The sequence below is a fragment of the Pan paniscus genome, chromosome 3, assembly GCF_029289425.2.
Source record: "Pan paniscus chromosome 3, NHGRI_mPanPan1-v2.0_pri, whole genome shotgun sequence".
Lineage (NCBI taxonomy): Eukaryota > Metazoa > Chordata > Mammalia > Primates > Hominidae > Pan > Pan paniscus.
This window is the reverse complement of record NC_073252.2, coordinates 84,036,457-84,058,084: the sequence shown is the minus strand read 5'-3', so window position 1 is coordinate 84,058,084 and position 21,628 is coordinate 84,036,457. Positions and strand designations below refer to the sequence as shown.

General features: G+C 38.0%; 1 protein-coding gene across 10 annotated transcripts in view; it reads left to right on the top strand.

Annotated features, from left to right (window-relative positions):
• The window catches only part of MAPK10 (mitogen-activated protein kinase 10), a 430,726-nt gene extending 412,794 nt beyond the window's left edge, over positions 1 to 17,932 (top strand). For 8 of the 10 annotated variants that reach the window (XM_055111579.2, XM_034958876.3, XM_003811246.7 and 5 more), the window contains 2 exons: positions 1,193 to 1,270; positions 13,019 to 17,932. In XM_055111579.2, coding sequence (XP_054967554.1) covers positions 1,193 to 1,270; positions 13,019 to 13,161 — 221 coding nt within the window. In that variant the 3' untranslated portion in view covers positions 13,162 to 17,932. Of the gene's footprint in view, positions 1 to 1,192; positions 1,271 to 13,013 lie in introns of all 10 variants that reach the window. The other 2 variants (XM_008963626.6, XM_008963625.6) reach the window with 1 other exon arrangement.
• The last annotated feature ends 3,696 nt before the right edge of the window (positions 17,933 to 21,628 follow it).

Sequence of the window (21,628 nt, the reverse complement as noted above, 5' to 3'; positions counted from 1 at the left end):
AGTCCCAGCTACTTGGGAGGCTGAGGTTGGAGGATCACTTGAGTCCAGGAAGTTGAGGCTGCGGTGAGCCATGATTGTGCCATTATACTCAAGCCTGGGTGACAGAGAAAGTCTCTGCCTCTCTCTCTATATATATGTAAAATAAAAAAAAAATAAAAAAATTTAAAAGATACTAAAGAGATTCCACTGGTCCAGAGATTCCAGGGTCATGTTGGTGAATATGGAAAAATGAACATATACACAAAGTGGATCAAGTGAAAAAAGATGCTTGATATAGATGAAAAAGAGTTGCTTTGATCCAAGTAAGGACAGGAAGGCACTCCTTAGGGGCTCATGAATAGGTGGGTGATAGGATATAACCATCATTTGAGGAGGACATGGACTAAATTGTGAGAAATTGGAGAAAGAAGTGCATGTAAAGGATGATGATTATACAGATTATAAGCCATTGCAAAGCAAGAATGAGTAGGGCGGAATGATTTTTAGCTAAAGGGGACAAAGTAAACAGAACTGAAACTATCCAATTTAACTCTAGCATTCAGAAAGCCAAAAATGGATGCCAGTCTGAGAGTAAATGAACTAAATTTTTTAATGTGTTTGGTTTTTGGCAAGTTTAGATTTACAAGTCCAAGATATGAGTCTGGAAAAAAAAAGATGCAGTAAGAGATGGAAGTTGTAAGGATTGGTAATAATTTAAAGTCATGAGAATGTGTGCATTTCATAGGAAATAAGTATAAAGAAAAATGGATGTTCAAAGCCACAAAAATTGTTACTAGATTGAGCTGGAATGTATTAGTACTTCCCCCAAAGAATTCAGAAAACAAGTAAAACATGTATTACTTGTTTCATTTATGTAGAAATATTTCATGCATGTAGAAATAAATGTTATTTATGTAGAAATGTATGTAGAAATAAATACTATGTATATGGAAATAAATAGTATGTTTCATGTACGTAGAAATAAATTTTCATGCATTGATTTCTTCAACTGCTTTACTAGATACCTATTTGTGCCAGGCTCTCTGCTAATTACAAGGCAATATAGAAATAGAAATAGAGCAGTAAAGGAATCTCAATTGATTTTTAATTTACTCAACCCCATCAAAACGTAATTATTTGGCATTAAGTAATGAATTTCCCTGTGGATGAAGGATAAATTTGTTTTCTATAATAACACAGCTGTTTCTTACAGAACTTATCTACAAGGAAGTAATGAATTCAGAAGAAAAGACTAAAAATGGTGTAGTAAAAGGACAGCCTTCTCCTTCAGGTACTCACTCTCCGTGAATAACCAATAAACTAGTACTTGTGTAATTTCTTGGCCTTTGTGTAGGGGTTGCAACAAATAACATAACGTTGCTTAAAGAGCAGATGGACAAATATCACATGGTTGTGTCCTTATAATGATTTTAGTTTTATTTCTTTTGATATTCAGTGTGGCATTCATTCTGATTATTCTGATGGTAATGATCCAGCACAAAAACTTTTTTCATAAATAATTTTAATAGTAATGAATCCTGAAGAAAATGTTAACATGGGCTAAAGGGTAAATGTACCTCATCAAAATTCAGAGCCATGATGCCCTTTTGACCATCAAGTCAATGTGGAGCTCAGTAATCCTTTCAGCTGCTACCTCTTCCCTCATTCATTCTTAGTGTTTGAACTCTTCTCAAGGTTGATGTGACAATAGTTGAAACATCTACCAAGATGGGCTCCGGTTACGGTCAGCTTGGAAAATTTTTCGTTTGCTAGCCACAGAATCTAATACACAATTGTGCATATATATTTTTTACTGATCCTGGTAATGTGCTTTAGTATGACTTGAGACAATTTACTTATTAATGCTAATATATTTTTTCCTAAGACCTATGCTCTCACTATAAAGAGTTTTAGAAAATGTGATGGTTTATTTTCAGCTTTAAAAACTACATTCAACTCCTGCTAGCAAAAATGAGGGCTACAAATGCCTAGTTTTGAGAAAAACTGATTAGGGTGTTGTTTTCCTAAATTATTTTAGGAAAAAAGATGTAGAATGAAATAATTAATCAATTATTCATATCGATACTACTCTTCGAATAACTAATTTACACCCCAAACCACTATGATACCCAAACAGATGCAATTCGGTTATGACATGCTTTTCTCACCAGTAGACTTGAAAAAATACTCAGTTTTATCCCAAGTTTTTCCCTTCCTCAAAGAAGGTTAAGGGAATCACAGGAGTTGTTTTCCATACCACCCTCTCTACTCATTCACCCTAGCATACAGATTGACACAGTCCACAGAAGCTGCTTCAAACTAATCCACATGTTTGGCCTGTTGCTCATTAAAAAACTTGAAGACAGAATCCAAAAGCCTCAAGATGCCACCTGCTAAGGCAGAATGACTCCTTGTTTTAAGAATTCCTATAATGACCAGAACATATTGTCATGTACTCATTAAGCAGCAGAAATAACAGAATGTAGCCACGGGTAACCTAGCATGTTAGGCTGGGCCTGGACAAATTTTAGTAGAACCTATTCTATTCATCTTCAGTTCAAGTTATCATTACTTCATTTCCTTTTCATACCACCTTATCCCAAAAGACTTTTTATATCTTCCCAAAGAACAGGATCTTTCCTTTCTATAGGTCCTACTAGTCCCTGTATGTTAAATATTTGACCTCTTGTCTTATTATCCCTTATTGATTGTAATTTCATTGAGAAGACTGTATGCATTTATCTTTGTGTCCCATGTAGTGCCTGGGTGCTGTGCCTTGCACATAGTAGTAGCTCAATAAATATATATTAATTTGAAAATTGCCACTCAATTTCTCCCTCAGCATATTTCTTAGTACTATTCCAAACACAAAATTCAAGACAAGATCATGTAACTTTAATACAGGATACTATTCAGCATGTTCTTACACCATTATTATAAATATTTATTCACTCTATTAATCTCCATGAAGATAAACAGGCCAAGCATAAAGTATATAAATTCTTGCTATTGGCATTTTTTCATGCTTCACATAAAGATTTGCAGCTTTCAGGTGTTTGATTTATTCATTTTGGGAAATATATATTCATGGATGTTTTGCAGGCCTGCTTAGTGTGTTAATGATTAATTCTAAAATATGCAACTTAGGCTCTACCTGAGTGAGAAGGCTAAGCCACTTTTTAACCATTCCAACTACCTTAACAATTAAAAATTATCTATGTAATACATATGCCCTAAACTATAGTTGACTGGCTTAACCAATTTATAGTTAAAATGATTGTGGATTAAATCTAGGAAAAATATTCATGACTTAGTTATAAGTCATGTAGTATGACTTTCTCTTTTGTGAGAAATCATATGTATACTACACATTATGGGATGCATTTCTGTATGACATATTTATGTGCATGATGGAGAGGCTCTAGGGCAGCCATGTGCTGGCACTGACTCTACCAGCTCATGACGGCCAATTCTGTACCTCTCTTCCCAACTATGCATTTATTGTTGGTGTGTTGGCAACGTGAAATCAGGCACGAAGGATTTACAACATGGAAATTGGCAGACCCTACAAATCAGGGCTTTTTTGTTGCCCCCTGCAGAGCCAATTGTTAAATTTTTATTGGTGCACCACTGTGTGTGTGCGTTTTTGTGTGTGTAATAAACTATGCTGGAAAGAACAAGCAATTCTAAAAAAAAGTTTGAAAAGTCAGCTTTTTTGCATTAATGTTCACGTAGCATATTTTATTTTGAAAATAGCTGTGGTATTTTTATAACACACACTCTGTTAGTATTCAGTTATGGCAATACTGGGAATTCTGCAGCAAGGGAGTAAGTTAATGCAGTATCTCAGGGCCCAAGTACTTCTAATACGAAACCCATGTTATGCGATGCTTTTAAAATGTAAATAGGAAGTTAAATGTGCATTTGCAGAATAATTTATAGGTTTGAAATTTATTGATGAAATTGTTGTATGTCAATAAGAGATAAATCTAAACTTCAGATACATTTCCAAATAAATAATTGTATTCCCTTCTGCTATCTGATTTCACTTGCATAGTAATTTATTTTCAAGGATGGCATAGCGGCTTGCTTCCTGAATTGATCTGTAACAATTGCTGAGGGACTAGCAGTCCATGAATTGAAATTAATTTTCTTCTAAAAGCATTTGTTATAGTACGTTAGAACAAGAAAAAATACAGGAGAGCATCTGATTCACCAATTCTGAGTTTGTTCACCAGCCCTCTTCCACCTGAGAAGTAAAGCTCCCAAAACTAACAGTGACTCACTAAGATAAGGATGCTGAACATCAGGATGGGCAGAGATTTTTCAAAATCTCTAAGTCAAAGATAAAGCTTCTGGGTGATTTTAATATGCAACCATTCTCTCCCCAATGAGGACCACATTCCCCACCATGGGAATATGTCTTAGGGTCACTAATATAGTCCATTAATTTTATTTACTTTTTATTAAAAAATCTCAGGCCCAGACAAATTGTGGCTCAAGATCATGTAGATAAAAAAGACACTATTTTTTCATTCTTGTGCTTTTTCTAATTCTGTGTCTACCATTTTTTTTTGTTGTTGTTGGGGTTGGGGGTTATCAGGAAAATCATTGCCTTTAAAAAAAGCAGATCAACATTTTCCCCCACAACAATGTTTTTTGGTTAAATAACTTGTAGCTGAGAAATTTTCTTTAGCATATGTTACTTCTTTCTATGAAATCTGATTTTTTGGGTAAAGTTGAAGGTAGCTAATATTCCTCATTTGCAACCCTATTTGCATTTTCAGTTCCTTTTAATGCCATTTTTATAGACAAAAATTTGTAATGCTTTATTGATGGCAAAACATTTTTGAAAATGTATATCTCTACTGTTTTCTCTTAAATAATATAGAAAGAAGAGATATTTATCACATTGACTGGACAACTGAACACTATGATCATATTCAATTCAGTTCAATTCTGTTTAAGAGATTTTCACAAACTGCTTGGCAGTAATTTAACAACTTAAAGCCAAGGTCCATGTCTTGTCCCTTATATTTGTGTTTGGGTTTATGGTTTAGAACTCCTGTTTATCGCCTACATGAAAATAGACTTGAATGGATCATCCAGCAGAAGTGGCTGCAGGCAAGGAGGCATTTATTATAGCGCAATAGAGGGAGTCATACAGAAGCAAATAGTTTTCATCTAATAGTGGTGGACTGGTTAACATTTAACAACTATATTTAAAAAAAGAATTGACTAGTAGCACTTAACAATTCCTGTGGTATAAATATTCTCACTGTGACCAATTTTAAGCAACAATGTAACATCAATGAATGCAGAGTTGGAAAGAGATGCTAATAATTCGTTCTAAGAAGCCACTAAAAGCCAGCTCCAGGACACCATAGACAGTGCACAGTTCTCTCCCACCATCACACTGGATAGCAAGGAACCATTCCCATGAAACAAGCAGATGTCATGGGAACTTTTACAAAGGAAGCACTGAAGACTTCTCTTAATGAATTGGTGCCATATAAAATCAGAAGCAATAGTCTATGGATCCCTAGAAATACACCTGATAAAGACTTTGATAGATTTTGAACTTTGAGTAGTTGAACACTAATTATATTTGCATTCAACATTGATAAACTAGAGGGCAGGACCATTCCAACACAGAGGATAGGAATTAGAGAGAACCTGCTGATGAGCAAAAGGAGAAGAAAGACAACTGCAACAAAGTGATTTCCTTTGGCCAAAAATAGCTTAACAGTTTCACTAGTTGGAAAGCAGGAAGGAACTTGCTTTTCCTCACAGAACCTATCTGGAAGAGTACACATAAAAGATACTCAATACTGTTTTGTTAACTTGAGTACTTACTCTGCTACTACTCAGCAGTAGACATTGTGGAAGACGGGAGAAATAAAGAAGTATAATGAAAGCAGTAAAAAGAAGCAGGGGAAATATATGCTTGAGGTAATCCATAACAAAACTACATATAATAAGGGGCTGACTGGTATGGCATAACACTCGGAATATTCCAGAAGTGTGCTGAAAATATGCTGATTTTGAAAATAAGTGCAGTAGGAGTGCTGTGTGTTTTATAAGCATAGCCTGCAGCATGATCCTGTTTATGAAGAGCTTATTAAAAGCTACTCTGGCTTTTGTTACATACATTCAATATTATTCGTAGATATAAATTTGTGTTTTGGAGAAATTTCTTCAATGCTCTTTGTTTAATTTCTCTAGCTGCCATTGTTGTGGGTTTGTGTTTATTTGTAAACATCAAATTGTTTTACTATAAGGGAGCCTTATTTCAGCTAAGGCTTATCTCACCCTTTTTTGAATCATTATTCAACTTTAATTGTGACAATAAGAATGTGTCTACATAATCAACTCCAGCCAGGATAGGGGAAAAAGCCTATCTCAAGGGAAGACCAAGATTATTATTAAAGATACTTAAAAATACTTTTTGGTTTGTATTATGCCACAATTTTATTTTAAAACTTCCAAGCTGGTTATTTTCTCATAAATAAAGCATGCTATCAAAAATCCTCCTGGTTCCACTGGCATTCTGGTTAATTGCAACATTCATTATATATATATATATTCATTTGATCTGTTTTTAACATCCAATCCACTGACACTGAAACTTCTTATTCAAATAAATCCTCAGTATAATTGTATTTCTACACATTGGCAATGAACATAAAACATTTCCATTTAGAATAGCATCAAGAAATACATATTTAGGAATAAAGTTAGCAAAAGAAGTACAAGTTTTGTACTCTGCAAACTACGAAAGATTGTTGAAAGAAATTAAAGAGGACCTAATAACTGGAAAAACATTTCATTGCTCATGGATTAGAATATTCAATATTGTCAAGGGATGACAGATACTCCCCAAATTGATGTACAGATTAAGCCAATACTTATCAAAATCATAGCTGTCTTTTTTGCAGAAATTGACAAGCCCATCTTAAAATTTGTGTGGAAATGCAAAGGATACAGAATATCCAAAATAACCTTGAAAAACAACACAGCTGGAAGATTTACATGTTCTGATTTCAAAACTTACTTACAAAGCTACAATATTCAAGACAGAGTGCTACTTTCATGAAGATACACAAATAGATCAAGGGAATCAAATTGAGAGTCCAGGAATAAATACCTACATTTATGATCAGTTGATTTCTGATAAGGATGTAAGACATGGACAAAGCATAGCCTTTTCAATATATGGTGCTGGGATGACTGGATATATACATGCAAAAGAATGAAGGTGGGCCCCTGCCTCATATCATATACAAAAATGAACTAAAAATGAATCATAGACTTAAGTATAAGGTCTAAAATTATAAAACTCTTAGTCAAAAACATAGGAGTAAGTTTTTATAATCTTGGATTAGAAAATGGTTTATTAGATATGACACTAAAACACAAGTGATAAAAGAAAAGATAGATAAATGCAATTTCATAAAAATTAAAAACGTGTGCTTCAAAAGACACCTTCAGGAAAATGAAAAGACAAACCATAGTATAGAGGAAAAACATTTGAAAATACATATCTCATTAAGTAACTTGTACCCAGATTATATAAAGAGCTCTTACAGGCCTGTCACAGTGGCTCATGTCTGTAGACCCAGCATTTTGGGAGGCAGAAATCGGAAGATCACTTGAGGCCAGGAGTTTGAGACCAGCTTGGGCAACATGGCAAGCTCCTGTCTCTACAAAAAATCTTTTTTTTAATTAGCCAGGTGTGGTGGTATGTGCCTGTAGTCCTAGCTACTTGGGAGGCTGGGGCAGGAGAATTTCCTGAGCCCTGGAGTTAGAGGATACAGTGAACCATGACTATGCCACTGTGCTACAGGCTGGGCGACTGAGACCCTGTCTTTATAAAAAGAAATAAAGAAGAAAGAAATAAAGCAAGAAAGAAAGGAAGAAAGAAAGAGCTAAAGAGCTTACAACTCAATAATAAAAAGAAAATAAAGCAATTAAAAAATGGCCAAAGGAGCTGAGTACACTTTCTCCAAAGAAGATATACTAATGGCTGACAAGCACATGAAAAAATATACTCAACATTATTAGCTATTAGGCAAATGCAAATCAAACCACAATGAGATACCATTTCATGCACACTAGGATGGCTAGATAGATAAAAAGACAGATAATAAGTATTGGTGAGGATGTAGAGAAATTGGAATCCTCATACACTGCTGGTAGTAATGTAAAATGGTGCACCCACTTTAGAAAACAGTTTTGAGAGGTGAGAGCGTGCTGGCAGTCCTCAGAGCCCTCGCTTGCTCTCGGCACCTCCCCTGCCTGGGCTCCTACTTTGGCGGCATTTGAGGAGCCTTTCAGACCCCCACTGCACTGTGGGAGCCCCTTTCTGGGCTGGCCAAGGCTGGAGCCCACTCCCTTAGCTTGCAGGGAGGTGTGGAGGGAGAGGCGCGAGCGGGAACCGGGGCTGCGTGTGGCGCTTGCGGGCCAGCTGGAGTTGCGGGTAGTCGTGGGCTTGGCGGGCCCCGCACTTGGAGCAGCCAGCCAGCCCTGCTGGCCCCGGGCAATGAGGGACTTAGCACCCGGGCCAGTGGCTGCGGAAGGTGTACTGGGTCCCCCAGCAGTGCCGGTCCACCGGCGCTGTGCTCGATTTCTCGCCGGGCCTTAGCTGCCTTCCTGCGGGGCAAGGCTCAGGACCTGCAGCCCGCCATGCCTGAGCCTCCCACCCACTCCATGGGCTCCTGTGCAGCCCGAGCCTCCCCGACGAGCACCACCCCCTGCTCCACGGCGCCCAGTCCCATCGACCACCCAAGGGCTGAGGAATGCGAGCGCACAGCGCAGGACTGGCAGGCAGCTCCACCTGCAGCCCCGGTGTGGGATCCACTAGGTGAAGCCAGCTGGGCTCCTGAGTCTGGTGAGGACGTGGAGAGTCTTTATGTCTAGCTCAGGGATTGTAAATACACCAGTCAGCACCCTTGTGTTTAGCTCAAGGTTTGTGAGTGCACCAATCGACACTCTGTATTTAGCTGCTCTGGTGGGGCCTTGGAGAACCTTTATGTCTAGCTCAGGGATTGTAAACACACCAATCAGCACTCTGTGTCTAGCTCAGGGTTTGTGAGTGCACCAATCGACACTCTGTATCTAGCTGCTCTGGTGGGGCCTTGGAAAACCTTTATGTCTAGCTTAGGGATTGTAAATATACCAATCGGCACTGTGTATCTAGCTCAAGGTTTGTAAACACACCAATCAGCACCCTGTGTTTAGCTCAAGGTTTGTGAGTGCACCAATCCACACTCTGTATCTAGCTGCTCTGGTGGGGCCTTGGAGAACCTTTGTGTTGATACTCTGTATCTAATCTGATGGGGACGTGGAGAACCTTTGTATCTAGCTCAGGGATTGTAAATGCACCAGTCAGCACCCTGTCAAAACAGGCCACTCGGCTCTACCAATCAGCAGGATGTGGGTGGGGCCAGATAAGAGAATAAAAGCAGGCTGCCCAAGCCAGCATTGGCAACCCACTTGGGTCCCCTTCCACAGTGTGGAAGCTTTGTTCTTTGCTCTTTGCAATAAATCTTGCTACTGCTCACTCTGGGTCCATGCTGCTTTTATGAGCTGTAACACTCACCACGAAGATCTGCAGCTTCACTCCTGAGCCCAGCGAGACCACGAGCACACCGGGAGGAACGAAAAACTCCAGACGCGCTGCCTCAAGAGCTGTAACACTCACCGCAAAGGTTTGCAGCTTCACTCCTGAGCCAGCGAGACCATGAATCCACCAGAAGGAAGAAACTCCGAACACATCTGAACATCAGAAGAGACAGACTCCAGACGCGCCACCTTAAGAGCTGTAATACTCACCGCGAGGGTCCGCGGCTTCATTCTTGAAGTCAGTGAGACCAAGAACCCACCAATTCTGGACACAGTTTGTCAGTTCCTCAAGTGATAAAGCTAGAATTACTCTATGCCCCAGCAATTCCACTTCTAGGTGTATACCCAAGAGAAATGAACACATGTCCATACAAAACTCATGCATCAATGTTCATAACAGCATTATTCGTAATAGCCAAAAAGTTGAAACAACCTAAATATCCATCAAATGCCTATCAACTAATAAATAAACAAAATGTGATGTATCCATACAATGGAATATTATGCAGCCATACAAAGATACGAAATACAGATACATGCCACAGCATGGATAAGCCTTAAAAACATTCTGCTATATGAAAGTGGCCAGTCATAAATGATCACATATGATATGCTTCCATTTACATGAAATGTTCAGAACAGGCAATTTTATAGAGGCAAAAAGTAGATGAGTCATTGCCTAGAGCTACAGGGTAGGTGAAGAATGGAGTGCAGGGTTTTCTTTAGGGATGATGAAATGCTGCAAAATGGATTCTGGTGATGGCTGCACAATGTTGTGAATACACTAAAAAACACTGAATCATAAAAATTAAATTTCTTAATTATGTATGTGGATTATATCTTAATAAAGCTGTTACAAAAAATATATGAGCATCATTCTATACCTCAAGTCAAAACTAAATTAAGCTGTAGCACCATAATTTGAAAGGCATCCATAGTCTAGGGATATGTCATCCAGCAGACAAATAGTAAGAAAAAAGCAATTTCCCTCTGCTGGGCTCACAATTGATCGGGCCTTTATAATAGAGTCCTGTGTCCAGTTTTAATCTCTGTCTTTTAATAAGAATGTGGATAAATGGAAGAGAATTCTGAGGAGTCCATCGTAGTGACACTAAATTATTAGCAACTTATGAAAGAATATGAAGGATGTTGGTATAATCTAATCCAGAATCGGGGATAAAAAACAGAGCAGGGCATTTGGGCAATGTAAGGGAACCAAGGGCTGTCTGCTAGGAGATAAAATCTTATCATGAGGGGAAATGAACCAGCTCTGTACCATAGCTATGGGGGATATAATTAAGTAAAGTTGGAATAAATTAAAGCCATTCAAAGTTGGAATATTATGGAATATTATAACTTTATACATTGTCCTGATAGAGTAATTATTTACAGAAAGGCAATAACAAGAGGACTTTAAAAACCTTTTCTAGAGACATTTAAGATTAGAAAGGATGGGTATTTTTAGGAGTTTAAAGAACATGAAAAATTCATAAGCTTTTCTGTATATAAAAATATCAGGATCCCAAAAAAATACATATTAAAAGATCACGACCAGGGAAACTTCCAGGCAAAAAGAATGACCGGGAAGAAATATATGAAAAGTTTAACAGTTCTTACCGTTTATTTGAAGATCGGTGCATATCATTATCTTTATTTCCTATATTTTTTTCACATTTCCCATAGAGTACGTCAATATATTTATAGTCAACAAATACAACTTAAAAATACATGGAAGATACAGGTGATCTGTCTTAGTTTAGGTGTTTGTGTCCTCTCTAGATAACTGATACATTTTCATCACACTTTTTTCACAGGCAAGAAATGTCTACTCCAGGAGCAAGGATTATGTTAACCACTCCCCTTCCTTAATTTAGTTTTATTTTGTCTTTCTGATTTATTAGGTCTATGTGATAACACTATTATAACTGACTTTGGAGTTATTATTTTTCACCAAATAGATCTTGCACACTATATTTGCTCAAATAAGATATAATTTTAGTGAGAATTCCTCATCTCTTATTTGATTAGGGGACTATAATACAGATTTTTAATAGCGAGCTATTTCACAAAGCAAGTGTGTTACCACTCAGATTGCTTAGGTATAAAGAATATACAAAGAAAAAAAGTAAATTGATTGTTTCCAGGGTGCTCTGGTTTAATTATATCGCACAATGCCTTTGGTTCATCTTTCTTTTGTTGATCTCAAAGCTACTGGCAACTCAGCTAGCCTTTACTGAGTGATTACCGTGGGCAGGTTTCTTCTCAGGGTTTCAACCTTATATTCCCGCATAACAGATAAACAATTTTTTCAAGTTAATCTAAGTTAATAATTTGGAGTTCTTATTTGGAGATCCCAGGTAAGCAAGCCTGCTGGAGAGTTAGCTCATAAGCAAAAGCTGTGCTAAGGCTTCTCCTATTTTTTTTTTTTTTGTAACTTTCATCAACAGTCCTACTTATGTCCTACTGGCTTTTCTATATGCATTTTAAGTTTGGTGTCATTAATGATGACATAATAGTATTTATATATCTTCCTTTCTCTAGAGATGTGGTCCCCAAGTAATTCAGATTTCTGAACTTCACTTCAGCTTCTATTTCTGGGATAGGACCCTTGCATATGTTTGTTTTAAAAGCTCCCTGCATTAAAAACAACCAGGCTCAGATGGCTCCATTAAGGGGTTTTGCTTATTTGTCTCCTGCATAAGCCAGAGGCTTTCAATGCTTGACTGAATACAGTCTCTGAGGAGCCTTTAAAAAATGCAAATGCCGGCGGGGCATGGTGGGTCACGCCTGTAATCCCAGCACTTTGGGAGGCAGAGGTGGGCGGATCACGAGGTCAAGAGATTGAGACCATTCTGGCCAACATGTTGAAACCTCATCTCTACTAAAAGTACAAAAATTAGCTGGGCGTGGTGGTGCACACCTGTACTCCCAGCTACTCGGGAGGCTGAGGCAGGAGAATAGCTTGAACCTGGGAGGCAGAGGTTGCAGTGAGCCGAGATTGTGCCACTGCACTCCAGCCTGGGGACAGAGCGAGACTCCATCTCAAAAAAAATAAATAAATAAAAATGCAAATACCTTGGCCTCACCCAAGGCCAATTATATTAAAATATATGCAGTGCAGTGGGGGCAGGGGAGGCAATGTGACCAGATATTAGTGTTTTTTAATAGAAAGTGTTGCAGGTGATTTCAAATATAGAGTGAGATTTGATAACTTGTGATGAAGGACTTTTTATTGCTATGTCTTGATTGTCACCATTTGATATGCTCCCCTATGTCAGCTGCTCTATAAAGGCTTGCCAAATGATTGATGGCCTGGACATCCCCTATTGTATTTGCCCATCCCTGAATCCTGAATGGCATTAAGATGGGTCTGGTTCTAGATTGAGTCATGTTGGTCTTCATTTTCTTAGCACAGGTGCAGCAGTGAACAGCAGTGAGAGTCTCCCTCCATCCTCGTCTGTCAATGACATCTCCTCCATGTCCACCGACCAGACCCTGGCATCTGACACTGACAGCAGCCTGGAAGCCTCGGCAGGACCCCTGGGTTGTTGCAGGTGACTAGCCGCCTGCCTGCGAAACCCAGCGTTCTTCAGGAGATGATGTGATGGAACACACACACACGCAGACACACACACACACACACACAAATGCAGACATACAACATCAAGAAAACAGCAAGGGAGAGAATCCAAGCCTAAAATTAAATAAATCTTTCAGCCTGCTTCTTCCCCAGGGTTCTGTATTGCAGCTAAGCTCAAATGTATATTTAACTTCTAGTTGCTCTTGCTTTGGTCTTCTTCCAATGATGCTTACTACAGAAAGCAAATCAGACACAATTAGAGAAGCCTTTTCCATAAAGTGTAATTTTAATGGCTGCAAAACCGGCAACCTGTAACTGCCCTTTTAAATGGCATGACAAGGTGTGCAGTGGCCCCATCCAGCATGTGTGTGTCTCTATCTTGCATCTACCTGCTCCTTGGCCTAGTCAGATGGATGTAGATACAGATCCGCATGTGTCTGTATTCATACAGCACTACTTACTTAGAGATGCTACTGTCAGTGTCCTCAGGGCTCTACCAAGACATAATGCACTGGGGTACCACATGGTCCATTTCATGTGATCTATTACTCTGACATAAACCCATCTGTAATATATTGCCAGTATATAAGCTGTTTAGTTTGTTAATTGATTAAACTGTATGTCTTATAAGAAAACATGTAAAGGGGGAATATATGGGGGGAGTGAGCTCTCTCAGACCCTTGAAGATGTAGCTTCCAAATTTGAATGGATTAAATGGCACCTGTATACCAATTTGTAGAAAGAACATATGTGATACTTATGTAAAGTGTGGGGGGAGTGGGTAACAGTTTTCAGGCACGAAATGGTTTGGCCTTCAGAAGGCAGGTGTGAATAAAAGCTGAGAGTCTTTTCTGTGACAGTAAAGAGTAGGAGAGACTGGAGGGTAGTGTGTGGTGTGGACTAAGACTGAAAGGAGGTTATTACCCAGATACTAGGAGACACTGGTGTCCCTGTTTTAGAGATTTGGCTCTATTCCCATTTGTCATTTCTCAATTACTGGTCACAACAAGAGGCCACTGGAGAAAGTGGCAGGTGGTGAAGCAAGGTTATTGTGTGTGCTTTTGATGATAAGAATCTCTCTCTGAAACTGAGCAGAATTGCCTCTGTGTGAATTCCTTCAACAAAAAAAATGAGCCTGCCTAGACTTTCAGATTGTGGATTGTGTTTTCCATGTGTGGGCTGCTTCCCTGATTCATACTCTGCCAAAGTTTTATTTTGAGAAATAATATTACTGTCCTCTTCTGAAATAAAAAAATAATAATAAGAATGAAACCCCCAAACCACAGTGTGAGTCTCAGGTTAGCATTTGAAAACATCTCCAGAGACATTGTTATTCCTCAGGAGTTTCCCTGACTCCTTAATGTGGCTGATGTTTCATGTTTATTTATTTATTTTCATAAGTATGAGCAATCGAAGGGCTGATCATCTGAGTTTTGTACTGCAGTAGATGTAAGAGCAATAACTCTGCCCATAAATTTACTGCTGCCAAATAGTTTTAGCAATATGAGTTTGTCTTAAAAGCCATGAAGCATTAATGTCAATGTTTAGCAAAATCTCCTGAATTTAGCTTAAATTAAATTAAATTAAATTAAAGTGCTTTCCTGAGCACTTAAGGAGGCACTGTGAAACATCTTGGTTATGTACAAGGCAATACCAAGGTGATCTCAGCAATAATCAGGCTTCCCTTCTTATTCACTTCGAAGTATCCATCACAGTTATTTGCACTCTGACCATGTTGGTGCTCACTAGAGTGGTGATATTTCACCTGAAGAAGTGAAAGACAGGAAGTGGATGGTTGATGAGTGTGAACTGACTGGCAAATAGAATATCCCCAAAACAGAGCAAACAAGAATGCCAGTGCTCTGAAAACTGCCTTAAATATAATAATAGGGAACTTTCTTTCTCTCTTCAAGCAATAGAGACCACAGGGAACTGCACCCACCTGCACCATCGCCATGCCAGTGGTGCTGCCATTCTGAGATTGTTTCACACAGTCAGATTCAGTACACGCAGTCATTTGTTTAAAATAAATAGAAGAACATTCCTTTGTGCAGCTTGTCCCCTGGAATAAAAATGGCCCATTTTCTCTATTTTGCTACCATTTTTTTTCTGGTTAATATTGCAGACAACCTGATTGTTAAAAATGCCTCCTCAGTCACATGAGCTCCCTCTCTTTCATATTCCTGTTTTTTTTTTTTTTTTAAAACTTCTCCTCTCTGTATCTCTAATTATTTACTGATTTTCTTTCTCTTGATATATCTGTGGCTTCTCCCCTCCCTTGCTTTATACCACATGGGATTAAGTGCGGAGAGCAGGAAGCTGCTTTAAAGAGAGTCTCAAGGGGAATTTCATCAGCCGCAAGATGACATCACAAGACAGAAGGAAGTCTCCAGCCAGCATCTTCAAAGTGCTTGACAGGCTATCTCTCATATCTGCAGAAGTGGTGAATTTCCCCCTCAGATTAAACCAGGCAAGAACTAGACAAGAACTAGACAAGAACCAGGCAAGAACTCCCCCGCTGTTAGTACCTTCCCAAAGCTCAATTAGTCTTACATCTTCTGTGCATGGCTCTTGGGAGCTGGTTAGCTTTAGCCAGATTTCCCTTATGGACAAGAGAAAAATGGAACAAATTCCTCGAATATAAGTATCATTTACAAATAGAGGTAAGGATTTGGCCCCCAGAATTTTTGCAGGATCAGTTTTATTAGGTGATTAAAGCAAGGCAGATGATGGAACAACAAAGAGAATCACCACTGTAAAAGCCCCCCAGTCCTTTGCCCGCTAGGTCTGCTTTCCTATAATATGTCTAGGAGGTGATGATATTATCAAATTCACAGAATATAATATGTTCTGCATTCACTTGTCTGTCTTAACACACACACACGCACACACACACACACACACACACACACCCCAAATATTTCTTAAATAGTCACCTGTTATTTCCCAAGAACATCCCAACTTTTCCGGTAGGCAAGTGTCAAGTCACCTGGACAACATTCCTGAAAAAAGTGAAGGTTCTACCTGGGGTTGGGGCTCATTTTGGAACATGAAGTTGGCACTCTGAGGAGCCTAACCTTCTGTTAGGCTTCCTTTGGGGCAGTTGGTTTGCAGCGATCCTTAATAAAATAGTTTGCAGTATTTTGTAGGAAGGATGGCTGTGTACTCATGTGCAGGGAGAATTAAACTGCTGCAAGAGTTTGGCAAAACCGCCACCACTTTACTATAAATATGTCTTTACTATTTTTATATGTGTTTTGTGGGTCAGCGTGTTCACTTTTAAATAGGAATACACTAGCCTTACAACGGAATTTCTTCTTGTGGAATAAAAACTGATAATAACCTTTCATCTTCAAGAATCTGATGACTGAGTTTTGTAGGAATGTACCCCACAGTTGGACCAGAGCCTGGCCAGTTCCCACCAATTGGAGTAAGCTATTTAATTGAGGGTTAAGAAGCTCGATAGTTTTTTCAATCTGTTATCAGAAAAATATTATCTAAAGACACTGATAGCAGCTGACTGGTAAAACTGAAAGTTGGCCTTAGTAAATGGAACTAGTAAAAAATAGATAAAAATATGTAAAACCTTTTATGCCCTGTCAAGGAAAAAAAATAAGCAAACTTGATTTGTTTTAAAATTGTAAATATTCATTGCAAAACCTAAATTATACAAAATCTATTTCTATTTGAATCTCTTAACATATGAAAAGCCACATCTTAAGTGCATTATGCTCTGTAAGGCATGTTATTAGCCAGCTTTGCTGAAAAATGTATTCTTCTACAGCTCAGAAAGAGGAGTAAAATTGCTCTAGAAATTTTTGATCTCAGCCACTTTGCATCCAAAGAGGAACCCAACTCCCCACTCACAATCCCCCACACACATTTTAATTATAAGAGTTCAACATTTTCCACAGATATCATTAAGCCAAGCAAGGAAACTCCTCTCTGTAAAAACAACAAAAAAGTTGCAATGTAAATAGTTATTTTAGCTATTTTCTTTGTGATTAGAGGATAAGATTTTGTTATTTCTTTTGGTACTTAGTCCTTTAACTATCTGAAAATGGCTCACTTTGACCTGTTTCTTTGGTCAGCCAAACTGAAGTGAGGGGCCTCTGTTTATATATAGAATCTTGTATATGTAACTTTACTTATGTGGGACCAATGGCCAGTATATTCTAATGGACACAAATCTCCCAATCCTTATCTAGGATTATCTGTTCACCTTGCCATGTCCATCTTGCAATGAGACCTAACTTGCACCTGCCTGTTTTTCTGCATGATTGGACTCCAAAGACTATTACCAATGATGAGAATTGTCTTGTGTCAGTGTTTATAAAATGGACTTAAAGCACACACACATGCATACCCACATTCACATGCACCCTTACAGTTCTAGATCAACCCTGGAAGGCAAAACCATGTACGTCCAGTTTCTTTGCAAGGTCTGAGCAGTGGGAACTAAATTCAGTCAGTCTAATGGGTAAAATGCAACCTCAGTGATGCTTAATAAGGATTTGAAATCATTCAAGTCATTTCTGTGTTCTTTCTCACACCCTTTCCTTTCTATTTTGTCTTCTTTTATTTTCAAAATGTCTGTGGAACAAGAGGATGAATCGGGGGAGAACTTCTGCTTCTTTTGACTCTTTTTAGGTAATATGGAGTCAATATATTGTGATTTCTGTTTCTTATGGATTATTAAAATCAGAGGAAATCTGCTTCTCTCAACATAAAACCAAATCCAAACCCAGACATTGTTGGAGTTTGCCTGTTGACAGTGGTTATGATGCTGCTCGTTGTCTTGAGTTGCATGTACCGACAGTAGCTCTGAAGGGTCTCATGATTTCATTTTAGCAACTGGTAAAAGAAACTTGTAGTGTGGTCTGATTGTGCCAGGGAATAAATAAGAAATAAGGAATGACCTACTTTCTCACCTTGGGTCAAGAGTGTGTGATATGAATGTGACCATGTAGAAATCTGTGTTTTCATTTGACACTGGTTTCTTCTAAAACTGACCTTCATTTCTGTCTGTAGATACTAGTTGTATATCTGCAATTCAGGAATTTCTTTTTAAGGTATAAAATCAATGAAGAAAAAAAAGATCATCTTTTGGGGGGCATTAGGTAAGTAGAGCAGGGTTAAATTTCCCAGATTAATTATCAGATTCCTATTCATTTTAACTGTTTTCCAAGAGAAAAGGCAAAACCCTTTGTTTAGCTACATGATATCCAACTTTACTATCTCAAACTCCTTGGAGAATTAAAAATATATATGATTTTGTGGCTGGATGAAGAGGTCACTGCACTTGCATTAGTTTACTTTGCAGTGTTTGAACAGTTGAGGAGTGGCTCTTCTATTTCTGTAAATAATGTTTTATTTAACCAATTAACTATTAGAAAGCCTGGAAGATAAACATACACATTATTTTGAGTTATCACATTTATCATTTTACCTAGTTCCTGTTGGAATATAGAAAGCAACAGCTTTTTGTTATCTCTGGAACAGCTTCTAGCCTAGTTTAAATCACAGATCCTTACTCTCTTTAAAAAAGGTCAAGCATAGGTACCTAAAAATACCCACAATAATAAGAAGGGAAAGGGCATTCCACAAGATGATTGCTCTTAAAGAGTCAGAAGGAGTTATTGGTGCATTCCTGATACCATAAATGGTTACCAAACATTTGGTAATTTTGACCAAGTTCACAGTAAGGAGAAAAAAGGGTCTTGGACTTGCTTTTCTTGAAGATTACTTATGGAGCAACCAACCTAGAAGGATGAATCTACTTGCCAATAACAACACTGGGTCACAGCCAAGGCAGAGGTTTTTGACATTCCCAAAAAATCATGGTGGTGTTTTGTATTTGTAACATGTCTTTTCTCCATGGATGTTGAAAGGCATGCTTGGATGACACATGCTAATAGTGAAACACGCTGAAAGTCCTGCCATCACAGATCACTTTATGTTGGGAGCCACTCTATGTGGCAAGTCATCTGTCCCAGTTCCAGACTAAATTTCAACTGTTCAACCATTTACATCATTGTAGTCTGTTTAAGGCACTAAAAATGTGCTGTAGAAATTTATATTTCTCAGACACATGAAATGTGGTGACACATCCAGCAACAAGTCAAACACTCCCTTGAAATTTTCTACCTTATGTCAAATATTTCTTACTTTTAAAGACATTCCTATCCTGGTGTAAAATCCAACATAAAATAATTTGAGGGAATTTAAGGAATTCAAATTTCACTCCATGGAGTACGTGGCTTTATTTCTTCATCACTGAACTTCTAGTAATGTTCTTCACCTGATCTTGTCTGCGATGTTTAACCAACAGTCCAGATCATTTGCAACTCAAAAGCAGGTACAAAATGTTATCCATCTTAAAAACCCCTCACATATTCCCTAGAAGACTGTCCCACACATAATTCGCCTTCCATTAACACTTGTGAACCCATCCTGGTGAAAATATTGCCTATGAACAATTATACCAAAAAATCAATTTTTATAATGCAAATAATATTTTACACAGACCAAGAGAATTCATAATATTAAAGTATTTCTTTTATAAAAGGAAGGTTTTCAGAAAGCAATGACCTATTCCTTCATGTTAATATATTGCGAACTTGGATTTGGTGTAAATCAAGCCCTGAGAATATTGCTCTGAATTTCTAGCTTAATTTCTGAGCAACATTCTAAAGCAGTTCACTAATTTACTCCAAAAACATTTCTTGGACACTTCAGTGTAGGAGATATATATTGCATGGTCCTTAACCTAAAAAATTCAGAGTTAATAAATCTTTGTTTAAAAAAACTAAAGCAAATAAAATTTTTATTTCATTTATTTGCTATCTTTTTACAAAATGTATTTAAATTAGTGGTGTGACTTGCAAGAGTCAATTTTTATTATTTGCTTAAAGCGATGAAACAAGGAGTCTGCTTCTTTCAAAGTTCTTATTTTGTCTAATTATGTAAGTATACTTCATGAATCAGCATGAAATTTTTGAATATTTTCCATTACATTATAAGAGATGAAACCACTTTTAAAAATTATTTAAAATTTAAAATTCATTTTAAAAATGCATGGATGTTCTTTTCTGCATTGCAGAAAGTTTGCTTTGATGTATGGTTCCTCTGAGAGCTATTGGACCTAGATGCTGACTGAGCATGGGGCTTATACTTTTGGCATCACAATCTCCAGATTAGCAAATGATATCACAATGGGTACTGAAGCTTCTTTGCAGTGACATTCTTACATGAAGCCAAATCTTCGGAGTTTGTTCAGTCTATGGGTGACTGTTGGAACCCTAAAATAACTTAAAGTAGAATTTGGTCTTTTATTGTTTTTTTTATTAAAAGGTCCAACTGAGAATATCCCTGAACATCTGAACCAGAAATTTGACATAGAGCTCTAAATATTCACTCATTCATTCATGCAACAAATATTTATTTATCAAGCACGTCAACCATCCAAGGACTGTTCTAGGTACACATAGTTGATGTGATGAAGTCAGCAAATCTGCCTTCACATGGTCTGCATTCTAGTGGAGAAGTCAGATAGAGGTAAGTACGAAGACCACAAAGCAGGTTAAAAAGTAAGGTGGGAAAGGGATGCTATTTTAGACAAGGTGGTCAGGGCAAGCCTCTCAGAAGAGGTGATAAGTGCTCAGAGACCTGACTGAAGTGAGAGAGTGAGCTATTGACATGGAGAAGGGCATTTCAGACTCTGAAGAGAAAGCAGGGGCAGGCTTTGGAGGGAGAGCTTGTTTATATAGACAAGGAGGGGCAAAGAGTCTTGTGGATAAAGCAGAATGAACAAGAGTAAATGGGATTGTAAATGAAATTGGAGAGAGAAGCAGGGGTCAGAGCATGGCAAGATCTTGAGATTTTATTCTAAATATGGGAAGATGGTGGTTAGATTTGAAAAAGGAAATGATATAAGCTAAATTTTCTTTTTAAAAGGATTCCTTTGGCTACTGAGTAAAGAGGACTCTTAGGAAGAAAGATAAGAATGGGGACAAAAAAATCCATTGTAGGATAAAACATTAATCCAGAAAGACATTATGGGGCTTAGACTAGGAAAAGGAGATGGTGAGAAGGATTTGAATTCTGGACCTATTGTGAAGGCAGAGCTGACAAGATTTGCTGATAGATTGATATTGTGATTTAAAAGCAAGAGATCAGAAATGACTCTAGATTCTTTTACCTAAACCATGAAGTAAATGATGGTACAGTTGACTGAGATGATGAACAATGGGTTAGAAGAACACTGGGGAGAAAATCATGTTTGTTTTTGGAATATCAGTTGGAGATGTTTATTAGATATCCAAGTGGAGGCCGGGCACGGTGGCTCACGCCTGTAATCCCAGAACTTTGGGAGGCCAAGGCAGGCAGATCACGAGGTCAGGAGATCGAGACTATCCTGGCTAACATGGGGAAACCCGATCTTTA